Here is a 25,702-nt window from a genome sequence, read left to right as displayed (position 1 = left end):
TTGAGATACTCACAAGAGTCCCACCAGCCTCCCTAAGGCCGTTCACATAATAAAAACAGCACTGTATTTCTTCTCATATTTAAGATACCTGTAACTTACAGTAATAGTGTGACAATGTGACCAGTGCCTGTGTATACTGGCATGCCATTTCATCTCAGTAGCTTCTTGCACCAGGTCAGACAGATAAGCATTCAAGAAATAAAAAAAATGCCTCACCTGTAAAAGCAAGTCATTTTCCCCCTTAAACTTCAATTAAAATGCTCTGAAACACATCAATGCTCAGCTCCCCTGAAGCATTCTAATAACTGTTTACGTTAACTTGTTAAACTGTTGCTTTGGGTTCCTTAAATACCATTAGGTGCAATTTTTCTCGCCAATGAGTCACAAACCTTGATGCCGAGCTCTATGTTCTCCCCTCCGTACACATCCATCCCAGGATCGAGAAGCCCAATCTCTCCAAAGAACTTTCTGTGCACAACGAACGAGCAACCGATCATTGCTGGCGTCCTGTATGAAAAGAAAACCAACAGAAATGCACAATTATTGACATTTTTCAATTTTTAATGGACCAAGGGCCAATTTCTGCAAAGATACCTCAGAGACTTCGCAGCAATGAGTGAGCTCTGTGCCTTTGAAGACATTATTTTACCACTGCAACGAAACTGTGCAAAATTCAAGTTCATTTCACTGTGTATATAGACTGGAGAAAGAGTTCTCCTGGGATTAAATTACTGAAAAGCTTTCAGGTCTTGGCTCCGTCACAAACACCTCGGTGTGTCTATGGGCAACGGCACAACTTCTTTGGGTTTCCATTCCCCATAAATGAAAGAAATATAATAATGGCATTTCCTTTCTCTTACTTTCTTCTAGCATGTCTAGTAATAGACTTCAGGACCAACACTAGTTTTTACAGTATCTTGTGAAACGGGGTTTCTGATTGGGATCTTTACAATATATCACACAGGAGTCACCACCAACCAGCGACAACAAGCTAAATGGCAAATTTGCAGAAGTAAATCCTTTAAAAACTCAAGACAACTGTTTGCAGAAATTATCTACCGTGTCATTTCCCCAGTTCCACCAATATCGGTTCCATCAATATTGACAAGGCTCTGGGTTAGAGATCAAGTTGGCACATTCATCCTGCGAAACCTCGTGCCCTCCACCCAACAGCGCTGCTCGGCTCCACCTCTGCAAGAGCAGCCAAGCACGGTGCCCGGTCAGGGAAAATAATAGAGAAAAAAGAGTGGTACTAATAATACTGACATCAATAGAATAGCAGAAAGATTGAGAAGAAACTCAGTGTCAGGGGTTAATTTATAATAAGTATGCAATTTCAAGAACATAATAGATGGTAGTGTTTACTAACGACCCTGGCTGCCACATGCACATGCACCATCCCTCCCTCATTACCTTGCAAAATGCTGGACCAAATCTCCATCTGATACAGCTTCCCTGAGATGAGGATGCTGCTCTGATTTGCACAAGCTGAGATCACATTTGGGAGTATTTTTTGAGTAGTTAAACACTTGTGACCCTCTCCATAAAATTACACTTTGCCACAGAGCATGGCACTGAACAAAACCGTATCATTATGCTCTTGCTGCTTAGGGATACACTAATCTGCTGCGGTTATGGTATGTGGAAAGTTTACGCCCTGGGGTATTTTCTGTACTAAAATAGAAATATAAAAACCATTCTCCCCTGTAACTTGCTTTCATTTGAATCCATGCTGTAAAGAAAAAAAAACAAGGATCCACTTAGAGCGATCAGCAGGAAGGAGACAATGAATTTTACAGCTAAGCCACACCAAGGTACTGCCAGACTCTGCTCTTATGGGGAGCTATGGGACCCCCCTGCCCACCCTGAGCTCAAAGCTTCGAGCAGGGGGAAGCTCTACCATGCAGGATAGGATGGATGGCCATTACTTCTGCAGCTCCTCGCCTGGGCCTAGGGGCCACTCGCCTTGTGCTGCCTGGGGAAGACTTGTGGGGTTAACACCAATGGTAGCCTGTGTAGCTGGAAATCTCACACCACTTAGAAATGCCCGTTTTGCAGAGGGAACCTGATCTTGAGGTAGAAACGGGGCAATGGGATCATCTATCTCAACAGCAGCCCCAAAGTCCTGGCTCAAAGCACATTTCACGGCTTGTCCATGCTGTGGAGCACATTCAAGGCTGAACTACGCAGTTATGGCTTGCAGAGGAGGAATGCATGCTTGAATATACCCAGACACTGCTTACAGATGACAACAATCAGGCCCACCCTCAACCTCTCCATCCACACCACACAAACCGCCCGTATCTGCCAGAGGAGCACCTGGGATCCCTGACACACCCCAGGCAGCTGCAGGGCCCAGTAACCCCCAAGGCCTTACAGCTCGGCTCCACCAGCAGCCGGCCAAATTCATCTTTGCAAAATCCTTGAGCTCCTTGGATGAAGAGTTCTAGCCACTTAAGCATTATTATTTATAGACGTTTTAATTCTTTTAGTAGACTGGTAGAACAGCTGAATGCTGCTGCCATATTAAATTAGTTAGAATTGGAACCCATCAGAGGGTTTTTTCAATAGATTTCTTCCCTGACAGCCGGCTCGGCCTTCCTTCCAATAAGCGGTACAATGTTTCATGGTTTGCTGCCACTCTAGTACTTAAGATTTCAATTCTATTGCTTTATTTGTAGCAAGTTAACTGCCATTAGCAGAAACAATTCTTTCTGAAATGATAACCACATTACAGATGCCAAATCTAATAGCTCCATTATCCTAGATTACACCTCCTGGAATTAAATAGAAGGGTAAGTTGCTCTGGTTTTACACGGAGTATGAACAACCTAGTTCATCTCCTCCATGGGGAACAAGCGTGGGGGAGCACAGGAACCTTTGACTTCTCCAGTCAAAACCTGTAAGGTCTGCTAAAGGCACACAGAGATCACTTATATCCAGAAGAAAATCCATGTGAAAGTTTCAGACAAATAGAACTGCATTTCTGATCCAATAATGTGGATCACTGGGAACTCACCACCAGATAAACAAGGTTTTCTGAACTGGAAGCCACTCAACAGTCATGCACGGGAGCTGTACCCCAAGAAAGCTTTTTTCATCGTTATTTTTCAACATGACTTATAGACCACAGAGTCACTGATCCTTTCCAAAATGCTCTTGGAAACAGCCTGATTGGGATTTTGTAACTTTCACCTTCAAATTTTCCTCCTCTTCATTTTGCTGCACGTTCTGTTTTCAACACACGCCACCGTGAAGCATGCAAAGCAGTGCTCCCGAGCGGGGCTGAGCTCCCTCAAGCAATACAAATTAAGTGCTACATTCTTCTCTGTAACAATGCCTCCATATTAAATAAATGAGGAATCAAGCGGCGCTCAACAATTTAAATAAAAACACCATTTGATTTTGTAGTAAATCCTTCAAAAAGGTGGACATTTACAGTAATAGATAGCCCATTCACAATGAAATAATGGCCTGCAGACAAAGAGCTGATAAAGCCTCTTGTTCCTCTTCCCCTTAATTAAAAGCATTAACATAGTTTGTTTTTTAAAAATCACACAGCTCAGCTCAGCTAAATGCGTTTTTATTTGTCCCGATAGCTATTCTTTCTTTAATGGAAAAGGAAAATCAGAATTTGGCAGAAAAGGATGAAGAGAGATGTTTAGCAGAATTATTAGGTTTGTATCCAGAAATCCACAGCGTTAGTTCCTTGCCATTATTTTGGTTGGCTCCTCTATACAGTAAGTGACGAAAGGTCAAGAAGAGCAGCTGTTATGAAATATCCTCAGCATGAATCTCTAAATAAAGATGAAGAAGATACAGGGAAAAACGTTTATCCTAGTCTATTAAGTTACTTTAATAGTCTTCCTTTCTTTAGTGCACAGTTACCATCTAATGATTAAAAAGTCTCAAGTAGATTGCTTCTTCAATTCAAGGAAATTAATTTTCCTACACAATTGGATTTTGCTTCCAATTTTATAATAAAGCGCAAGGTATAAAATATGTAGAAAGAAGATATTAAAAAAATAATTAGCGGTCATACCGCTGAGTGCAGGAAGGCTGAGAATATACTTTAAGAACTGCTGGGGTGTCCAGTTTCCATTAAACTGCTGTTGTTTTTAATAAACTTCAATCGTGGAATTGCTCTGCCTAAAACAACACATTCCCACCGCTTTAGGAGACAGGGCACCACACCAGAGGCCCGAAGACAAACCTGGCCCTGCCCGGCCTGCCTGTCGTCTTCATCAGCCCTAGCCCACCACCACGCTTTGCTCCCCTTCCCCTGTCCTCAGAGAGGGTTCGGTCACATCCAGGAGGCACCAGCGAGGACGAGGATGAGGAGGGACCCTCCTGCCTGGCACCAGCCCTCGCAGCCCTCCTCCCCATGAGCTCCTCAACCACAACGGCAAATGCACGGTGCCCTGTCTCACCCCTTAGCCCCGTCCCAGCTTCTCCCAACAGCAAACATGCAGGGCAGACACGGCCTGGGTGCGTACTACGGAGCCGTATTTGCTTTAAAAGTGAACTTCAGACCATTACTTTAAGAAGTTTGCAGTAATGGAAGAGTGTTGGAGTGCCAGGGCAGCCGCGGGAGGTGACTAACAGCAGCGCACGAGCGTGAGGGCAAGATGCTGATCGCAAAAGCCCCAAAACTAATGTCACACACTAAGTGCATCTCCAAAGGAGAAATAGATATTGCTTCTGCCTCCTGCAGCGGGGCACCTACGTGCAGATGCGGGGTCAGGCAGGAGCCACGCTCTGAGCTTCCCTTCACTGCCTGCGTAATGGCTTGGGCAGATAAAAGCTGGATGTCTTTCACAAGAATGTAATAAAATTTCTAGGAAGGAACGGCATTTTAGCCACAGCAGCATACCTTGCTTAATATTATCCCCAGGATGGCATCCGCAATAGTTGTTTCTTGAATAATTCTAGCTTCCCTGCCCCAGTGACCTTGGTTAATTGTCTGTTTCGAATGGGTTTATTTTCCCGCTGTTGCTAAGTACTACAGAATCTGCGAAACAAATTAAAAATAAGGGATATCACATAAAAGAGATGCTAGATTGAATGCCTCTTCTGAATTTGCTCGAGATTAATACGACTTAAATTTTTAATGGCACAGAAGCTGTGAAAGCGATGTATTTTTTAAAATACCTATTATGTCTACCCATGTCTGTGACCTTGCTCAAGATAGATTTGACTTTGTCGCTGTTGTATACCTGCTCCGATTTCCACGTCAAGAGAAGACTCACTCTGGGACCTCAGGCAAAGCATTTAACTTCTTTGCACCCCGTTTCCTCATCTGTCAGATGAGTATAATACCTAGATGCTCTTGAGAAAAAGAACTTCTAAAGCACTTCAGTGACCTCCACATTGGAGCTGCTGAATTAACTACCGATATTGTTACATATGCCAGACCCCCCATTTAAGTCATCTACGGTGAGAAAAGCACTAGTAGTTAATAACCTTACGAGCAAGGAATTGCACACACAATTTGCTGTTTCCAGCCTTGTTTTAAGCCACCAGCAGCAATGAAAGCTGCATGCACACCCCTATGGTACCCACGGTGTGCGAAGACACAGCCTGCGAGCCTAAAGCAGATTTCTATTTACATGTTCAAGCTTCAGGACGGTAACTCAATTGTAAAATTTCTCCTCCAGGATAAAAACTGCTGCCAAAGTCATTGCCTAAAAGCATTTTCCTTCCTTGTGTATGTTGGAAAACCCAAGGACGTCCCAGCACTCAAAATCACCAGATGCCTGAGCACCCACCTCCCTGGTCCTGTTTTCTTCAGCACTTTTAGCAGGGGGTTTCATGCAGATGTGTGCTGTTAGAGGCTGTCAAAATGCTCATGTGCAGGTAGTAATAGTCCCCAACTCTACAGATTTTGCCAGCTAAAGTAAAACTCCAGCCCCAAAGATCTCCATTACATGGATCAGAGCTTACTCCATTTCTGCAGCCACTTGGACGCAGAAGACACTTAGGCTACACACCAACTGCCCAACCATCTCCCACAGCCACCTCGTAGGGACCCCAGCAAAAGACACCAACCTCGAGAAACTCCTCCAGTCCAACAGCCGTAAGATGGGGGCGAGCCTTGCTCAGGGGCATGAGAATTGGCAGAAGGCATTTTGGGCTGTTCTCCAGCATTCGCCCGAGCGCTGGCAATAGTGCAAGGTGCTAACTCTGATGGCCCCAGTCCCGCTCTGTCTGCGTACACGGAGGAGCAATGCTGCATCGCAGTGTTTGAGGCGTGCAGTTTTGAGTCTAAAAATGACAACTCAGAGCACGAGACCTGAAGAAGTCACCTTGGAGAAAGCAAATTTGATAATTACCCTTCAAATGGGACTCAGTCTCTGTTCATGAATGGTTTTGAGGAAATAGTTGCAATTACAAGATTCTCCCTTGGGATATACTTAAAAGATGGCTCTTCATTTTAACTAATTTAATGGCAGTTGCAGAGCTATTCCTGGAGGCAGCGCAGAGACAGGCACTCAGGGGGAAAGCCAGTCTTTCACACTTGGTGCGAAGCCTTTGGCCAGCAGCAATGAGCCCAGGTGCCTCCCTGGAGCACGGGGAAAAGAGGCTCCTTCCCACAAGCCACTGTAGCACAACTGCACGTCTGCAAACATCAGTACGCCGGGGGTTTGACCCTTAATGGTGCCCCATTTATTCTCAAAGGCAGAATTGGGGGAAATAATAGTGATCACTCACAGTGATTTATTAGGGACAGTCCTACAGGAGAGGTGACGCAGAATCTCAGATTCGGAGGCTGAGATAAAACAGAGCATGATTTTCATATATGCACTGGCTTATACTGGAAGTCACTGAAAAATGCATAAAAGACAGCAAGAAAAATACTTTCCCTGTCTGGAAAGCTATTGCACATCACGATGGAATACAAAGAGGAGCACAGATTAGCATGGATGAAGAGTCAGAAATGCACAGTATTTAATTAACCTGGTTTTACTTTTCCTGTATGACTGGTGCCCTAAAGTTCTTAACACTCAAAGCAAATCTGGAAATTGCTCTTATGTTTTACTTGCACAGAAATTATCCAGCCAGAGTACATTCTTGTAATCAAACCCAGGAGCTAAGCCACAAAGCCTTGTCTGCACTAGGAAAATAGATGTTTTCTTATATCTCATTAAACGACGTTAGTCAACACAAGAGAAAACTCTAGCAAAACAAAGCGGTTTGCAATTTTAATCTGAGCCAGGAGGTGAGAGTAAATCAGTCTCTTCCTCATGCTGTGTATCACCACGCTGCGCACAGGGAAGCTGCTGTTACTTAACACGGGGCAGGCAAGGAGAGCACATACCTTTAAAGGTTAATCAACAGAAGGTCACAGTCTCTTCCTACTATCGACTATCAGTCGCCTCTTCAACGCAAGTGGCAAGCACCCTCCTGAACAGCTTCTTCAGGGGTTTTCAATCCCACATGAACTTTTCATTAAAAGGGCAGTGTTTGTCTATGCAAATCAGACCTATTTATTCCACGTTAGAGATGCAGAATTCCCCAGGGCAACGTCAGGGACTGGCTTCAAAGTTTTGCCAGAAGTAGCTTAAAACCTCATTTGTGTTAATTAGCAGTGACTGAAATCCACCTCATTGGGCAGCTCCGAGCACAACGGGAGGTGCCTTCACTAGTCCTCCTGGATACTTGGATTTAACACACACAGCTAGGCAGCCCACACCTTTAAACCATTCCCCAGTTCCTCAAGAAGACAATGTTTTTACACAGTCCTAGATTTAAGGATTTGCATTTGCACCACTTCAAAAATCCCAGTGACACGAGAGCAGGGAAATGCTGGGATTTCACCTCTATGAAGGTGAAAAATTTCTTGTACTTTATTTCCTCCAACGTGTGATCTTTTGGCACTTCCAACCCCTGACTTATAACAAAATGTTTGGTGCAGAAAAAGGGAAAGAAAAAAAAAAAAGACCAAATGTTTATCCTTAGAAATACCTCGGATGGAGACCAGAGTTTGGGTGTCAAAGAATGCACATGCCCATCTAATCCGCTATCTAATCTTAATCCCACTCCCACTGGTTTTCAAATGGGAGCATCTAACTCCCCATGGAAAAAGCGGATATCAATTATGGAAAATCTGCAATGGGCACATCTTGGTACCACCTCTGGGTCTCTGCCATCTTGCTCACCGCAGCCCCCAGCCCCGGTGGCTTCGGCTCCGCGGTGCTGCTCATACTCCCCAAAGGGCCGGTCCAAATCGCTGCTGCAGGCATTGCTTCATCAGGAATACATCCCTTCACTTGCTACCAGTAATAAATGCAACATAACTGTAACTTCATCTCCTTCCACTGTTGCTAGACTGCTAATTAAATGATAATTACTTTCAGATGTAATATGTATAACTAACAGGCACTTAACAGGAACACATTATTTACTTTTCTTTTTTTAACGTGAATATATATTTTCTCAAGGGCAGCAAAGTGGCTGACTTGCAGTCATGTTCCTCCTCTCCACCTAGCATAAAAATCACAGCGAACAAATTTCACAGCTAAACAAACGTCTCTTTGCCTCAGACACAACTCTCAGCCCACCGCAGCAACAAGCTGTGCCCTGCTTAAGGCACCAAGTTGGAGCTGAAGGATCAGGATTCAACCTCCCTGATCCTTCACTCTGGTCCGAGCTGTCAAACACCCCTTGGTACACAAAATGGGACTTGGGCAGCGTGTTGTGTCCTAGAACAGGAAAATCCGTGCCCCCATTGAATTTGCTCGGCTCCCACGTCTTAGCAAGCACTCCCCAAGGGGCTGGAAAGGCAGATACCACACAGTGGCTGGGTCCCATCCTGACCGTGTGGCTCCTTTTCACCCTTTTTGGATGAAGATACATGACATTGCAAGGAAGGCATCCGTGATTAATCACACAACACGAAAAAGCATTTCTCCAGGGCAGCGCTTACACCAGCGTACTCCTCCAGCTTCTAAACCTGCTTCAAGTGACTATCAAAGGGAAAAATGAAAGAAACGGCAATATTACAGTTAAATTGACATTTTAAAGGTGGTGGTAATATGAAGATGGGCTCTGAAGACCATGCACATGAGCATCACTCTAGAACAAACCTGCTCTGTTTATGGTTGAAACATCTTTATTCTCTGAACACTCAAGCCAAACCCCAGAAATCAAGAGCAAAACCTCTCTTGGTGAATCATTGCCTATAACAAAGACGCTGCAATCCAAAACCATGCATCTGGGGACAAATATGCAAATGAAACTGTGGGCTGGTCCAAAGTCGAGTTTAAAAAGTAATTTCCTTGACAGGTAAGAACAGAGCACAAGTCCCTGTCAGCTCGGCTGGAGCCTGAGAAACAACATGACTAAAAGAGCAGTGAAATATTGATGCCATCGTTACGCCTAGCTGTGCTCGTTAATGCAGTCACACATCACCTCTTCCACAAGAGGGTGATTTTGCACAATCACTTTTGAACCTACAGCATAACCACAACCCACTGACTGGTCCTAGTTCCCTTCCAATGCTCAGAAGTACATTCTAAACCTAAACTCCTCCTAAATACTAAATTCAAGGCGCTATCAGAAATATGCATTGGCTGATGAGTAACCTCCTCGTTATCAGTTTTGCACAGCCCCGTGTTGCTTTCTGATATATCGCTGTAACGGATGGTGAAGTTAAAGATTCAGAAGACTGAAGTTGTTGGGAATTTCACAGATATTTCTCCAGACAGAATTTAGGCGAATGCGTTTACGTTCACGATAGGCTGGTACCAAGAATAAGGACGTGAGTAATGGTTATTGACAGATGGACCAGTTTCACTTTGTGGGTAAATGAGAGTGCACTGAAAGAGCCCTGTAAGCACCTCAAAGCAGTTGAGTAATGCATTTATTTTGTCAACTACTTGCTACGAGCCTATTTGTAGGGAGGGCAGCTCTCGGGTTTATCTTACCCTTCATGCATCCGTAGCGCAGAAGCACGATTCCTGAGAAATATAACAGATACATTTTCTGCCTCCAGCGTTGAATAGTGAATGTCATTCTCATTTCTCAGGGTTTGAGGTTTATTTTGTTTTAAACATTGAGTGAAGCAGACAGAAAAGAAAAATGAATATGGGAAGAACTGTATTGAAATGTAAAGGTAAACTTGGTAAAGATGATTGCCAGGTAAGGAAACTCAGAGGTGGAGAGGCCGTTTTGGATTCACCTCCATCTGGATTAGAGCAGATCTACCCAACCTCAAATCAGATGTCCCAATATTTGCAAAGGGGTTTAACCAAACTGCCTGTTTAAGGGTCGGACAACTTAGGGCCAACAGCTTCAAAGGCAGAAATCACATCCCATCCCAGGTACCTCTATCACAAGACCTGTGAAAATTTTAAGACTCTCTGCGTTTCCTCCCATAGATGCACACAGGTAGGGGACCACTACTTCCAATGCAACAGCTCTTTAAAAAGGTGGTGTGAAGCAACACTGATCCCAGTGCAAGCAATGAAATTGTTGTAGATGATCTACTGGTTTCAAGTTGGTACAAAGCCCAAAGCCTGAGCACAACAGTCTAGCCTGTGACCAACTTCTGCTGGAACGGCACACACTCGACATGAACCCACTCAGAGCCAGTTTGCTGTGGGTTTTTTAGATGTTTTGTTTGTTTTGTTGGGTTTGGTTTTTTTGCATTGATTTACTAAATGGAGAACTTGGATTCAAGGCCCTCTTGAAGTTGTTGGCAAAACTCTCAGCAAGCTCTTTGGTAGCAAAAGTTCACCTTCAACGTTTAGGAAAAAAAAAAAAAAGGTGTTTGAATTACAGGTTGCTCACGTAAGTAACCAGTGCACATCATCAGCCAGCTTGTGCTCTCTGGCACCCAATAATTAGGTGACTACGCAAGTTGGGATGAATGGGCTTAGCCATGTGTAAAGGCAGCGTCAGCCCAGAAGAATTGGACCTGATGAAGAGCCAGGATTTCACTTATACACTTACCATGACTTGAAGTCAGCATCCTCAGGGAGCAAAGGAAATGCAGCAAATAGATCCTTTTTCCCCTTCAAGTTGTCATCCCAAGGAATATATCGGCATTCACTGACTACACCCAAACTGGAGAAGTCAGCACAAATGTTCATTTAGCCGTGTTTGCAGGTGCTTTCTTGCAATTCAAAACCAACTTGGCAAGAAGGATCCCATGACAAACAAAAGGAGGTGGTCAAGGGAAGGCTGGTTCCCCGCCCCCCAGGCTTGGCATGGGCACGGGCTCCTCTCCAGGAGGTGGAGGGGACTGCCCGTCACCCACCACGGTGCGGGCTGTGCTGAGGGGTATTTGAGATGGTTGGGGCTTTCAGCTCTGCAGTACAGTTTTGTAGCTTGATGCATAAAAATTCAGCTGGAAGAAGAGAGGGAGCTGCTCCCGTTTTCTAGAGAAAGGTGACATTTTTACACAGGGAATCCCAAGTGCTTTGCCATTCTCATTTTGCTAACGAAGCATTTGTCACACGCTGTAATATGTTTGTGGCCAAAAGGCTGACTCTTTTCTTAGTGTTTTGCCTAAAAGTGAAGCAGCATCAGATTCCTTGGGGGAAAGGATCTGCAGCTTGCCCTGGCAGACCTCCAGCACGCTGCAGGCTTTAAATAAATCAAGACTCGGTGACTGAATCCATGGTCTGGAAAAAAAACTGGAGGGAGTGGATGTCAGTGTCTGAACTCCTGGAAAAGAAGTCGGATTAGTGAGGAAACCTTCATCAGTGGATCGCCTGCGGAGTCCTGCATATCCAAAGACTGTTGAACCAAACCAAGAGTTGCAATGAGTTCATGCCTTCTAATCCAAACCACCTTCTGATTCTTGAACACATAAGTATTAATTTAAATTGCATTCTTAAAGTGTCTTTGCAGAGGCTTCTTCCTTGTGCAAAATTAACAGTGGGAAGGAAAGACAAAAAATAAAGGCACGTGGTAGGAATCACTGGCAGTTTTACTACATGGAATAACAATTATCCAAAGCCAAAGAGCATGCCAGAAGAGCCAAAAGCACTTTCACTCCACTTTTGCCTTTAATCAGAAAAAACGTGTGTTGATTTTAACTGCCTAAGGATGGGCCACAGAATAGCAGAAGAGGCGAGGAAAGCTCTAACCTCTTGGCTGCCAGAGGCAGGTGCAGGAGGCTGCTTTTTAGCAGCAGGCTGCAATGTTAAGGAGTCAATCAGAAATGGGGAGTGAAGAGCAAAATCAACCTCTTCTGAAGCCGTGGGGTAAACCTGTACATAACCTACACAGGACAAGTGCTATAATGAAGAGGTTCATAATCTGCACATGAAATGCATCCGAACAGCTCAGCATTAATGTTACACTGAAGAACCTCTTCATTGTGGTGCTGCTTTACCATCCCTGCTTTAACTGAGAGGCAAGAATCTGACATGTAAACAGCTGAGAGACTAAATTGCAGATGGCTTGCTCTTGCTGAAGAATTTACCCTGAATTAAGAAAACCATTTAAACCCATACTGATGGCTTGTGATATATTCTAGAGATTCTTGCCTAGCAATTTTCAAAAAAGTAAAAGAACACTGTCACACAAAATGCTGTATAACATACACATTTTTAGAAATTGCTGCTTTATGACTGCAGATGTGCAGCATTAACAGGGGAAGCAGGGTACAGCAAAAGACACACTGGAAACAAGCTGTCCTGCTGTCAGCATCTCCCAAATTGGAGAAAAATAAAACAAACCCAAACTTTGCTCTCATAAATACCTGTCTATCCAGCAGCATTTAGAAATACTGCTTGGCAAATTTTGGTCTTAATCTGGCAAGCAGTACTTACTTTCATAATATGTTTTCAATTAAAAGATGACTAAGGGAAAGAAGCCCAGAATATGTATTTTCCATAGGATCAGTACTTACTCCTGATCTTCATAAATGCTCCAACTCAGCAAAACCCTAAAAATGTCATTGGCATTGACCACAAGTAGCTCCAACAGTTTCAGATCCCTGATGTTACACATTTCACACTTCTCCTGATCCAGAGCCTCAGCTTTCACTGAGGCCAAAACAGCTCATTATAATTAATACTGATAAAACTGCTTCCACCCACCTGAAGGTCTGCGAAACTCCCTCCACCCTCCAACAGTTCTGAAGAGAAAAGGTAAATCCATGCACATAGCATCTCTTACGCAAAACTCCCAGCGGCACCATGAGATTCCAGCCCTAAATCTGGAGCGTGCATGAGCATCCTTTGTAACTCAGTCATCCAAGTAACACGAAAGAAAAGGGAAGGAAGTGCTGAAAGAGGAACTACGATAGCAGAGCACGTGCTAGCGGAGAGGTGCGAAGGTGGCAGGAGAAGGTCTGAGATGCCTAGAAAGAGCCAAATCAAAGCCGTTTACAGAAGGGTGATCTGAGTTCTTAGATACGGTTAAAGCCAAAAGCCCATTTCACTTTCCCCTTGGCTCTTCTCCATACTTGAAAATAAAACGAGCAAAAAGTAAGCAGATGGCTCGTGCCGTGCTGCAACTGTCACAACCTTTACCTTAATTATTCCCCTGCACAAAACTGGTATCAGCATCCACAGGACACAATGGTTCTGTCCTTCAGTGGCTGCAGTAGCTCATGCCAGTGCTTTTGTGATTGGGGCCATCTCATCTGGCGTTATTGTCCAGGTCCTGTGCTGTCTGCAAAGAGTTACGAAGCAGAGAGAAGACTTCAAGTGATCTTGGAAATATCAAATTGACCCCAAAATTTAAATCACCAAAGGGCATGCATGTTACTCTGTGCAAGCCCCTGGGTTTCCATCTCTGTCTCTCCCAGGAAGTTTGCTGGAATCAGGGAGCTGCAGATTGGGGAGATGCTTCCCTCACCCTCACAGAAGCTTCCCAAAAATGTTTTTATGCAACTATTTCAGCAAAAAAGCTCATCTGGCCAATGTAGTCAACGGAAAACTCCCGTGCATTGCCCGCAGCAAACTAGCCCCATCATATACACACACACGTGCAGAAAGAGATCACAGACAAACCCAGGATTTGATTTCACATCTCACCTTCCAGAACTGAATGAAAAATACAGCTCTTAATTTAAACACAAAAATTGCTGCTCTTTTGCCTTTCTGAGTGGCCCAAGTGTCTCCAGAGCTGCTTTTGAACCACGCTGAGAATCAGATGCAAGAGCCAAAACTCTGCAGTATTAGCGTGGGATTTAGAGCATCTGTGTGGTTGTTTTTTCTCCCCATTAATTTAATTTGACAGAAAAGAGCAGGAAGGCTTCTGGCTCCCGTGTGGGCAAAGTGGATAAACAGCAGGAATTTTAAGGGAAGCTGAAACTAAACAGAAAAGGAAGAGGTTGGTGCCCTGGCTAACAGCCTTTTGTGCTTCCTTTTCCCACATCCCATCCTCCATGCCCCGCATGTTATAATGAGCCTATTTTCATGCTGACCACTTGCTTGTTTCAACCCAGCCTTTGCATTTGATTTAGACTATTTTGATTGGAAAAATAACGCACAGTGCTCTTCAAGGAAGATCATCTCCCATGATGGATCCTATGATGCAGGAGGCAGTGCCCCACCACTGCTCGACCACCCCCCAAATCCACCAGATTCAGACTTGAGAGCAGCAAATCCTAATCCTGCTGCTTCAGAAAAATCTGTAAGAGTAATTCCTTAATGGGAAAACATCTGAGTAGCTCTGTGGTCAGAACTGTATGAATTTAGCATCACAACTATTCTTGCAGAGGAGATCTTAAAACCTTGTTTGTTTTTATTATTTTCCTGAATATTTTTCAGTGTGGGCAGATACACTGTACAAGCTGTAGCGGGCAACACACAGGGCAGAGCATCTTGGTTACAGTAAGACATGTTTAAGCAATGGTTGCTGACATCAGCTGATTTACCCTCTGCGGAGCAGCAACGTGTTCAATCCGAACGTGAACATCTCTGACCTCTCAGCAGCATATTTGAGCACAAGTTTTTCCAAGCCGCAATACTCCTTTATTTCTCTATAGACATCTCAGCCAAACTGAAATGCATCCAGACTTGAAGGAGGCTTGAGGTATAATCTCAGCCCTGGTTTGGAAGCTCACTACTTCCAAGCGGGGAAGGGCCAAGGTGACTTTGCTGACTGAAACAGCGTGTAGGAGTTGTTAACTTGGATATATGCAAACGAAAACAGGCAAGTCAAGCTTTTCCTTCTGCAAAGCACATCCCATAGCAGAGCTCTTGCAACAAGAAATAACACCAGGACTAAATCTTACCCTCTCCCTCTTCAATAAATGCAAAATCTTGGCTCAAGAGGAGAAGGAGTTTCGCAACCAGCTTCAGCAGGGGAAAGGGTTTTAGCCCTGATCTTCAGGATTGTGACAGAGTAGTTCGGCACACAAGCTAAGCCCTCTGTGTCTGCCCCACCTCTTCTAGCAACTGCAGGTTTTAATTAAAGCAGAAACATATGACGCTAATTCATGTTCTGAGTTACACAACCCCAGCAAACGCCCAGCACAACCAACTGAACGCCTCTGGATTGAGCCCAGTCGGAGTGAGGTCAGAGCATAGCCCATCAGCTATATAGGGAACACACTAATTAAACACCAGCTGCTTCATGATTTTCTATAGTTTTATCAGCCACCCACTATGACAATATATGCAGCCAGGGAAAGCTAAACAGCACCTTCCCAAAGCAGGGAAACCTGTCCCTGAGGTTCCCATGTCACCCACATGGGGAGTTACCTGCTTGAGGGCTCTCTCACAAGCATCACACAATGGCTTAGCACGAATTAAAAAGTAAGGGAAGGTTGGAGGGGGCTGCCTTTGGGCTTGGGTTATTTCTTCCCCCAACACAGAGAATAATTCACTATGGGAGTGACCTACACAGAGGCACCAGGGATTCTCCACCCCTGACCATTTTTCCTGAGACATCTTTTTAAAAGGACCAACGTGGGCTTGATGCACAAACCAGCACATTGCTGGTGGAGCTCAGGGGGTGAGGACTGCAAGCCATCCTCACGTGAGCAATCCAGGAGCTGGTCCTCGGCTTTACGCGTGTCCCAACAGCACCCGACCCACTCGCACCCACTCAGCCCAGCCATTGGCAGCACGTGGCTGCTCCGGGGACATGGCTGTCACACAGGCTGCTCCTGGGCATGACCCAGCACAGGCAAAGACCCTCACCAAGATGCATGTCAAGTAGAACCTCAGACCTGCAGCAAATGGCTTCAGGTAAAACAGATCATGAAACAAAGCCTGCAGAAAAGTTTCAGTCTCCACCTAAAGTATCTTTCTTTTTAAAGGATCTTAATATTATGCACCAATGTGTACTTACCTCCATGCAAATATTTGTTTGCAAAACAAGTAGAGACATTCAATTTCATTTTTAAAATCAGGTATTTTCATTTATACAAACACGGAACACACTTTAATACAGTACTTCAGAAAAGTAAAACTAGTGGTATAAGAGTTCTTTCCATCAACTAAAGAGGCTAAGAAAGGGAACATAATTTATAATACCTTAGTAAAATATGTGTAGGATACACCTAAAGGCTTCAGATGGTAAGAATGGCACCCGCGCTTTCAGAAAATAACATCCTGCAGAACATGAGTGCACTCCCTTCGCTTCACCATTCAACATCTGCACTGCATCTCCTGCGCTCAGGAAAGGGATTTAAAATTACTCGGAATTTTTTAGGGAACATGAGAACTGCCAGCACATTCCACCGTCTCAGCTCTGTACTCCCAAGCAACAAAGAGAAGAAGGAAAAAATAGCAGGTCAAGTGCAACACTGCGAAGTGAACTGGAAGATTAAAAGGTTCAGTAGGGAACAGCTTACCTAATACTTCTTACAGAGAAGATGCTAGAAGGCAGGAACGTACCACAAGGGATTACAAAAAGAAAAGGTAATTAGAAATACAAGTGATGCTGGGGATGCACTGCCACAGAGCACAGGGACAAGCTGAATATTTAGGATTTCTGGAGGGTAAGTCCAGTGGCACATTTTGAATGCCCAGGTCCAGGCACAAACCGCTGCTAAGTCCAATGTCACTTGTAGCACAAGGCAAGAGGAAAAAGAGCATCCTGGGCTTGCCTTACTCTTGCTTTTCACAGGTACCCCATCACCCGCTTGCAGAGGCTGGACACTAAATGTCATGTTTTCATGACATTAAATATGATTATTCTTATAAAACTTCATAACTTGGGCAACTGATTTCCTTATCTATTTTTAAATGTAAGGTTTCACGCAGTATCCTCAATGCCCCAACGATCAATACAATCAATGTTACGGTGGGACATAAATAGACAGAAGCAGCATATTTTCCAACACTGTTTTCTTGAAAAGGACCTTGCCTTCATTCTCCATGAAACGCAACGTTGCAGGAAAAACCTGGCACCAAAATTTTGACTTCTGACATTTCCAACCAGCACAAGAGCTCTGTGCTGCTCCATGCATGACCAAACTGAAAAGGGAGCACGTTTCAGATGAAGGGGCAATCTGCACAAGGAATTTCAGCAACACTCATGAGATTAATTCAGGAGAGTAATGCTATCCCAATCACACATCATTTCTGCTTTCCTTTGATACCATTTCCCATTACGTGTGCATTAGCACAGTAGCAATAGCTCCACTCTGCTAGTTAAAAGCTAGGTACCATCAGGACCTTGAGCATAAAGAGCCAAAATTTTCAAAATAATTCAGCTTCCCTGAAAGCCCCCATCCCAGGCAGGCTGGATCCAGTGTCACGTACAGTCAATAAATTTACATCATCTTTGGAAAGCAGAGTCCACCATTCCCTTTGTCATCACAGAACCACGTACAGACAAACCAGACTCCTGTCCCAGGACTCACAGAAAACATTATTCAATGTATGGGCAACTGCCAACATGACTATATAAAGCTGCTCGCTCCAGACACTTGACCTAAAAATCACATCTGCCTTCTTAACGAATACATACAGCACACTGCGTTCGTGTGACCAAAAATTTCATGCTTGCCACACCGTGCTTGAAACAGATGCTTGACAAAACTCCAGGGATATAAATAGGGCAATCATTTACTAAGGCCGTATGTTGGAAGCACATAAGATGGACTTGCCTAACTGAGAAGCCTTCAAAAAACAGTAACAATAATAATAATAGGACTGAACAGATCTCAGATCCAATATTCTTTGGAGCTTTTTGGTTGGGAGCATTGTTCACTAGAAACTGAAATGATCTCTAAATAGCTTTCATCTGCCCTCTCTGACAAACCTCTCCAGTAATGATGTCCAGCTACAGGTTCTGACTGAGCAGGTCATGGGCCCAGAGGTCCCTGTGGAGAATGGAGCTTGGCTCACCAGTCAGGACAGCAGCTAGAAAACAACCCTGGTGTGACGCTTGCAGTACAGACATCCTCACTGCCTCGAGTGGTCTCAGAGTACTTGAAGACTCTACAAATGCAACAGCATGCACCTCTGACTGCCCATCCCAAAACTTCTTGCTTGGTTAACACCAAGGTGATTTCTCCAGCAACCACTCCAGGAGCAGCAAATCACCGTTCAGAGGGAACTAGATGGGAGGAAGGGGCCAACAGGAGCTTCAGGAAATTCAGTAAGGACAAATGTCAAGTCCTGCACCTGGAGCAGCCTAACCTCCTGCATGAAGACAGGCTGGGAGTAGCGTAGCTGAAAAGGACCCGGTTGTCCTGGGGCAGAGCAGGCTGAACACCAGCCAGCAGTGCACCTCAACAGCAACCCCATCTCGCAGTACAGCAGGCTGCAGCAACAGCCAGTAGATAAGGGGACTATTCCCCTTCACCTGGCACGTGTTAGGTGACATCTGGAAGATCATCCAGTGTTGGGTCCCCAAGGGTACGAGAAGAACCAACCCAGGGGGAAGCGAGTTCAGCAGAGGTCCCCAAGACGGTGGAGGAGATGCTGCAGGAACAGGCCTGGCCCAGCTCAGCCTCGGGAGGAGAAGGCTTCAGGGAAACACACCTGCTAAGTCTCCCATACCTGCAAGGCTTTTACCAAGACAACAGAGCCAGGCTCTTCCACTCTCTCTCCTAAAGCCAGATGTTCAAAGTTCCCATGATTATACACGCAGCTCTTCAAACAGCTCCATCCAGATACTGCTCACTAATGCCACAGGACGTGTAACAGACAGATTTCTTTGTTATTTCCTGGGTAGGATCCCCTTCCCTTTCAGTAGCCTTCATATTTTGATGTTTCTAATTTCACTGTTATGTTTTTTTGAACACTAAATATTTCCTAGGTTTGATTTTTAACATAGAGGAAATTATGCGCACCATATGCGAGGGGGGAGCAGAACATGCTCACTGCACAAGTGGGTGGAAAAGTCCGGGGGAAATATCAGCAGAAGGAAGGGAAGACACGGCATGAAATATTAGTGTTTCAAAGTTGCTGAGCAAAGAAGGAAGATTACGGCAGCCAGGTTTGAGATACACCCTTGCTCCATCACTCCAGTCCCCAGCGGCGAGGGAGAGAGTACAAATCCTGATGCCCAAATGTGAAACATATGGTGAATAATTCAGAACTCATCTGTTTTTCTGATGAAATCTCAGGAAGAAGATAAATATGCCAATATTTGTTTGATCATTATTACTGCATAAAGGGACAAATCCTGCAAAGTGCTGGTCAGCAGCAGCCTTTCTGAGACAGATCCACAGAGCTGAATCTCACAGGCAATGAGGATGCTCAGTGCCTCTTGTCCATCAGCATCCCAACTTGACTGCTGGGAGAGTTTAGCTCTCCTTGTTCTTGTCAAGATGCATTTTCAACTTCACTGCCTCACTTATTTCCTCCTCTCTTGTTTCAGAGGCTGAATATTCAGCAGCACTCAGAGAAGACTGATGTTGGATGAGAACATATTTATCTTGGTAAGAAAACCAAAGGATAGCACTTACAGCTTAAGGGCAGGAGTAGTTGTCCATAGAGAAGTTCATTCTCTATAGATGTTTTCATTTACAGTGAATGACAGTTTACAATAGTTCACAAACTTTTGGTTCACAGTGAATAGCAATTGTATCCTAAAACCTCAACTGATTCACTGAAGCAAATCACTCAACAGTGCTTAGAGGTCTTCAGAACCAAAATTCCATTTTCAAAGGTGACCCGGCTGCCTACAATCCTCATCAATTTGGGGCCCGTCCCCTCTTTTTTCTTACTGCTGTGACAAATGAGGAAAAAGCTTCTGCAATCCCATTAGCTTCCCTAATACTGCAGGCGAGGTTTAACATTAACAGCGAGGTGTTATCGCTATAAAGTGACTCAGCTGCTCAACTCTTTATTCTCAGCAATGCAGCAGGAAGCTTTTTTGCCAAAATACCTTAAAAGGTATCAGTAGCAACCTAGATTCTCAGGTTACTTCCCTGTTGTTTGTGCATTTGGGGCTGGGCCCCGATATAACACACCCAATAGCCACCCTGGCCAGCTCTGCCGCCAGGCATCAAGACCTCCACGTGTTAAAGAGCTCCCAAAGTGACAGCAAGGCCCCCCAGGCCCCCCATGTCCTTAGGGCCACAGAAATATCCCACACTATGGGACCCTCCGTGTTCACCCCATCCTCCCAAGGCCTTCCAAAGCCACCCTTAAATCCCAAAACTGTGTTCAACCAACGGCTGGTCCCGAGGTGTGCTGAGGTAAACTCCAAACCACTGACTTTTGACCCACTACAGGCCTATAGCACCACAACCCTGCTCTTAATAAGTAGACATTTATTCCAGAGCCTTCCCAAAGACACTTTTTTTGGAAGACACTGTTATTTTTCTCCCTCTTTCCAAAGCCACGCTGCATTTGTGGCTGTCCCAGCAGCCTTTGATGTGGATGAAATCGGTACAAACTCACTACACTTTGCCACAACTTGTTCAAATCTCTCTGCTCCACAGCTGGACTCCTTTAGTGCCTCAGGGGCAAAACGTGTGAAACACCACCCTCCTGGGATGCCTTGCACCAGCACTTACACGTGCTTTGCAGCTGATTGCTACCAGATGAGAAAACTGTCCCATCCCTCACATTTGCAGCTCCTCTCTTAGCAGCAGTGTAGAGTTTAGCTCTGCAAAATCACGTACGGGCTCCCTGGAGCTAGCTCACGACACGATAGCCCCAGGGATTTGGCTATGGAGTGACAGGGATGTCCTTCAAACTGTCACAAATGAGCCTCATGAATTATACACACAGAGCGGGCTCGGCGGCTCCGAATTCATCACCCTGCTGCTGTCAGCGCCCTGCCACAAAGAGCAGGATCATGCCATGCCATCATCTGGGGTGCTCATCGGCCAAGTCACACCGGCGGTGGGGGTCAGCCCAGGGGACTGCCACCATTTAACTGGCGATACTGAGGCATTTTTGGACTATCCAGCACCTGCATCACTCTTCAGGGTTGATTCGGGTTTCAGGACATTAAAAGCGGTGGTCTCCGATGCGCTAAGATGCATCACACCCTGGCAGATTTTTCATGAGATGGCATATCATACAACACACTTTTTCTCAGCAGGATCATTTGTACTGTGCAAGACAGAGTGCACACACCACCTTACAAAAGAGCTTAGTTTAAAGGAGGCAGGTACAGTAAATAAATGTGCTGAACAAAGATGTGAATTAGTGTTTTGCCCTCAGGGTACAGGCCTATGGCTCTATTCCTGTCCTCTTTACAGCTTGATGTGTGGCCTTGGACGAGCCACTTACATTCCCTACGCTTCACTCCACCTGTAAACACCTTTCTCTAGCTATTCAGACTCCAAGGCCTTTGCACTGTGGATTGCTTCTGCTATGGATTTGATGCATGCCTATTAAATGCTTAATCTTGTTTGGGACTTCGATTGGAAGTACTGTGATAGAGAGAAAAAACATCCACCATAGGATCAACAGCTCAAGGAAGGAACAACCAGGGCATGTATTACATGTAAGAGTTAATGCTGAACACTCCTCCTTCCTCCCAGGGCAAAAGAAGAAAGGAGGAGGAGGAGAAGATAGATCTTGTTGACCAAAATGAGATTCAGTTGGTCAAGCTGACGATAAAGGCCTGCAATTCCCATCAGTAAATTAAACTGTGACCATTTATACAGCCGACGTGATGCTTTCATGAACCATCTGCTACTGGCTTACTTTTGCTGTTAGATGCAGCTAATGTTTGCAGTTGTTAAACTTTGTCATTTTAAGACAGTTTCATGTTGTTATAAATTAATTTTAGCTTGTATGACTCACACTGCTGTTAGCAGGACACTGTTTCTTTGAGACAGAAAAGGCAGCCCAGCCAACCCCTTTGCATCCTTCTGCCTTCTTCCCGTGCCACATCTAACAGGCAGCAAACAGGTTTTACCATGTGCTGGTTAAACCTAATAAGCCAGATCCTGTGGTGGAAAAGCCCACATCTAACACACAGTGCTTTCCACAAAGACCACTTCCAGTGGCTAACACTTTGCATGACTTTTGAAAGACCCTTTGCAAGTAATGGGTATTCCCTTGCCTTTTTTTTTCTCTCCCACCCAGAACCAGGCAAAAAAACCATCTCCTTCATAAACTACAGGACACAAGCCAAGCTGGATATTTAATGGGCCACTGTACCTCTGTACAGGGAAGATTCCTCTTTTCAGGGAGCATCCTTGATGTTGGATGTTAATGAGAGCAAATCTTTCAGAGTCGAAGAGCTCTTTAGAGATTTTAAATATCTCTATTTCTTGGGATTTCAGAACTCAATCAAAATTTCACATCCACAAGGGATGAAAGAAGAGCTCATGGGAGCTCTGCAATCCGGCTTCCAGCTTCCCACTCCTGTGCGCTATCCTCTTAGAAATATTTCTGTAAGGCAACTGCAGTGGCAAAATGCAGGTGGTGTCATAATTCAGAATACAAATTCTCTACCATACATTATCAATGCAGTCTCTTAGCACTCCCACAGACTGTCACACTGACTTTCCTTGGCTGCCCCTTCTATGTGCAACAGCGTACAACGGGGCACTGCAGCATCCTTCACCTTCCTCACCTAGGCCGGAGAGAGAACCGAATGTCCATTCGATTTTTAGGCAGTGGGATGAAGATGTTGATTGTCTTGTTGAAGCCACCTCCCAAATATTAAGCCAGTAGAAAAGAAAGAGCTGAAAAATTAATTCTGCGGACGCAATTAATGAGCTGTTCAGGAATAATACATGTTCACATCTAGTATTAAGCTGGTCATATAGAAGACCTTTGGAATTAGTTCTTAAAGTTTAGTCTGAAGTACAACACTACAGATTATTTCTCATCATTTCCCCCCTGCGTTTTGCAAGGAACAAAGGTAGATCTGTTAGAGTCCAGATCATAACAGGCAAGTATGGGGAAGGGGAAAGGAGGAAGAGGAGAAAAAAGGGTTTAACAAGGATTTAACAAGGAGACTCTAGAGGTTTTCTTGTACTAGACAGTGCAGTTACCTGTCAGGATCCACACAGCAATTCTCCCATTCCAGTTAACTTCATTTGCTGATTATTTTCAAGGTAAGCTCTGCCCTACTTCCCAACCCCCTCAGCGTGGGCACACACCTCCTCCACCAGAAATCTGAACCTGCACAGTCAGCAAGTCACCATTTGGACTTACTCCAGATTATCTCCCTGCTTAACAAGCAGCACAAGCAATAACCCGCGTTGACGACGTGCTGCACCTCCGGGTATCACCAAGGCAATGCATGAGACTCACACAGAAAGTCACATGCTGCCTGTGCATGCCTGGTCTTCTTCTAGCCTCTATTTTTAACTCGCGTAAAGAGAAACAGAAAGCTGACGAAAGAGCTTCTATGGCACAAGGTGTGTCTCCATCATTTATGGCAGGGACACGTGTGCCTGCTCTGTTCCTGCCCTGAGCTCAGCTCACACACCCCACCGCTCACCCTGGAGCTGATGAGCCCACGCACAGCTCTGCTCAACTCACTGCAGAGCTTTTAGCTGGCTCCAAGCAGAAAAAGAGCTAACTTGCCTCTGCCCACCACCTTAGCCAAACTAGTGGGACAGCCCTTGCCATAAAAATCCACGGTGTATCATCAGCCAAGGGACTATGACAAACCAAAGGGCTCCAGCAGACTGACACTACCCCTCGTTTTCAGAGGCCAAGTGTGCTGCTCCTCAGAGCCAAGCCTTGAACTCTTTTCTTTATTCTAAGCTACAAATTACAGGAGGCTGTGCCGGGGAAAATAAATAAATAAATAAAATGAAGGTTATTTTCCGTTTGCTTGTACACAGCAAGAAAGATAATGCCAGTTTGTTTTAGAATAAAAATGCCACTAGTTATTTATCCAGGTGAAGAATTAGGTATACTGCACTAGCTAGCAAAAGCTCAGTGAGAAAGTAAATCCTTAGGATGGAGTACACAGGGGAAAAAAAGATTAATTGATTTGTGACTATAAGGAGGTTTATTCAGAACCATATTTATCACTACAGTGTTTTTGAATTCAGCAGAAACTCTACTCAATTTTCTTTTGCAGCCTTTCTTTGCTGTTAAAGGAAATATATCAGCAAGAAAAGAGAAATGGCACTTAACTCTAAGGAGCATCACCTTGCTTCAGAAAATAAACTAGACTTGGAGCTGCAGCTCAGGGATACCCGCCCACCATTCACACCCAGGTGGGATGTGGCAGAAAGGCAGCCGTTCTCAGCTGACAAAATCGAGAGCATCGTTGCTACAGTGGAGGAACCAAAGATTTACATTCCAGTTTTACTCACTTTTCACCTCATGATGTTGACAAGTTACTTGGAGTAGAAGATGGGGGCGGGGGGAAGAAGACACGTATTTTTCTCTCCGCACTAACTTCTGCCTCACTCCCACTTCTGCCCATGGTCTATACCCCAGGGGTCAAGAGGTACCCACTGGCTTTGCAGACCTCAGCTCAAAGGCAGTTTGCCCATGTCTTTAAGATGCGCTATCTGGAGACACCATTTGGGGCTGTGCTATGACACAGGGTCTCACACAGCTGAAAATTTACTCACATGTCAGTAAAACAGACCAATTTATCCCGTGTCTGAGGTCCAGCACCCATTTGGATATATCAGCACTGTTGCCTTCTACACCAAAGTAAAGAACCTCTCAGCTCTCTCATTTCTCTACATTTCGAAATCACTCTGCAGAACAGATCGGTCTTTAGAAAACTTCCAGGGAGCGCAACTTCTGTGCATGCCCCAAAAATCACTTTGCAAGCACACGTGAACCCCAGCCACAGCAGGGCTGTCACACCTGTACCACAGAGAAACTCTGACACCAGAAACAGAGATAACTAACGCAAGCGCAGGGAGCCAGGCAAGTCCTGAGCTGGTGAACTCTCACGGGTTCTGGCATCAAATCCTCCGATTCTCGTGTCATTCATATACCTCACGTTCAAACGTGCATTTGCTCATATTTACCCACTACGACAAATGGGATTGCGTTAAAATACACAGATATTTCAATACTATAAAGACAGGTTAATCGTTTATTTATTGTTCACTTCTTATTTCAGAAGCCTGAATTACACCATAATTATTGAAGAGAGGCTATAAAGACCCAAACTGTTTGTCTAGCAGCCTCATTTATTTTTGCATAGCAAAGAAATGATTCCCCCAAAAATCAGAAAAATACCCTTGAGTGCTTCATCCAATTTTGAAGTAAGCGATATGTTAGTTCACACAACAGTGAGCACTTTAATTCTCAATTAAAGGATTAGATCAAACAATAACCCTGGACAATTTGGCATACCGCAAGCAACTTAGAAAGGCACAGGCACATTTTTGCAACTACAAGAAACTCTTTCCTTACACAAACCTGCTGCAGACACC

General features: G+C 44.7%; 1 protein-coding gene across 1 annotated transcript in view; it reads right to left on the bottom strand.

Moving 5' to 3' along the window:
* The window catches only part of GALNT17 (polypeptide N-acetylgalactosaminyltransferase 17), a 189,801-nt gene that overhangs the window by 69,679 nt on the left and 94,420 nt on the right, over positions 1-25,702 (bottom strand). The window contains exon 6 of the mRNA XM_068415526.1: positions 390-507. Within this exon, the coding sequence (XP_068271627.1) occupies positions 390-507 (118 nt within the window). The remainder of the gene's footprint in view (positions 1-389; positions 508-25,702) is intronic.

Source organism: Nyctibius grandis, chromosome 18 (genome assembly GCF_013368605.1).
Source record: "Nyctibius grandis isolate bNycGra1 chromosome 18, bNycGra1.pri, whole genome shotgun sequence".
Lineage (NCBI taxonomy): Eukaryota > Metazoa > Chordata > Aves > Nyctibiiformes > Nyctibiidae > Nyctibius > Nyctibius grandis.
The sequence above is the reverse complement of the archived record's forward strand: the minus strand, read 5'-3'. Positions and strand labels throughout refer to the sequence as shown.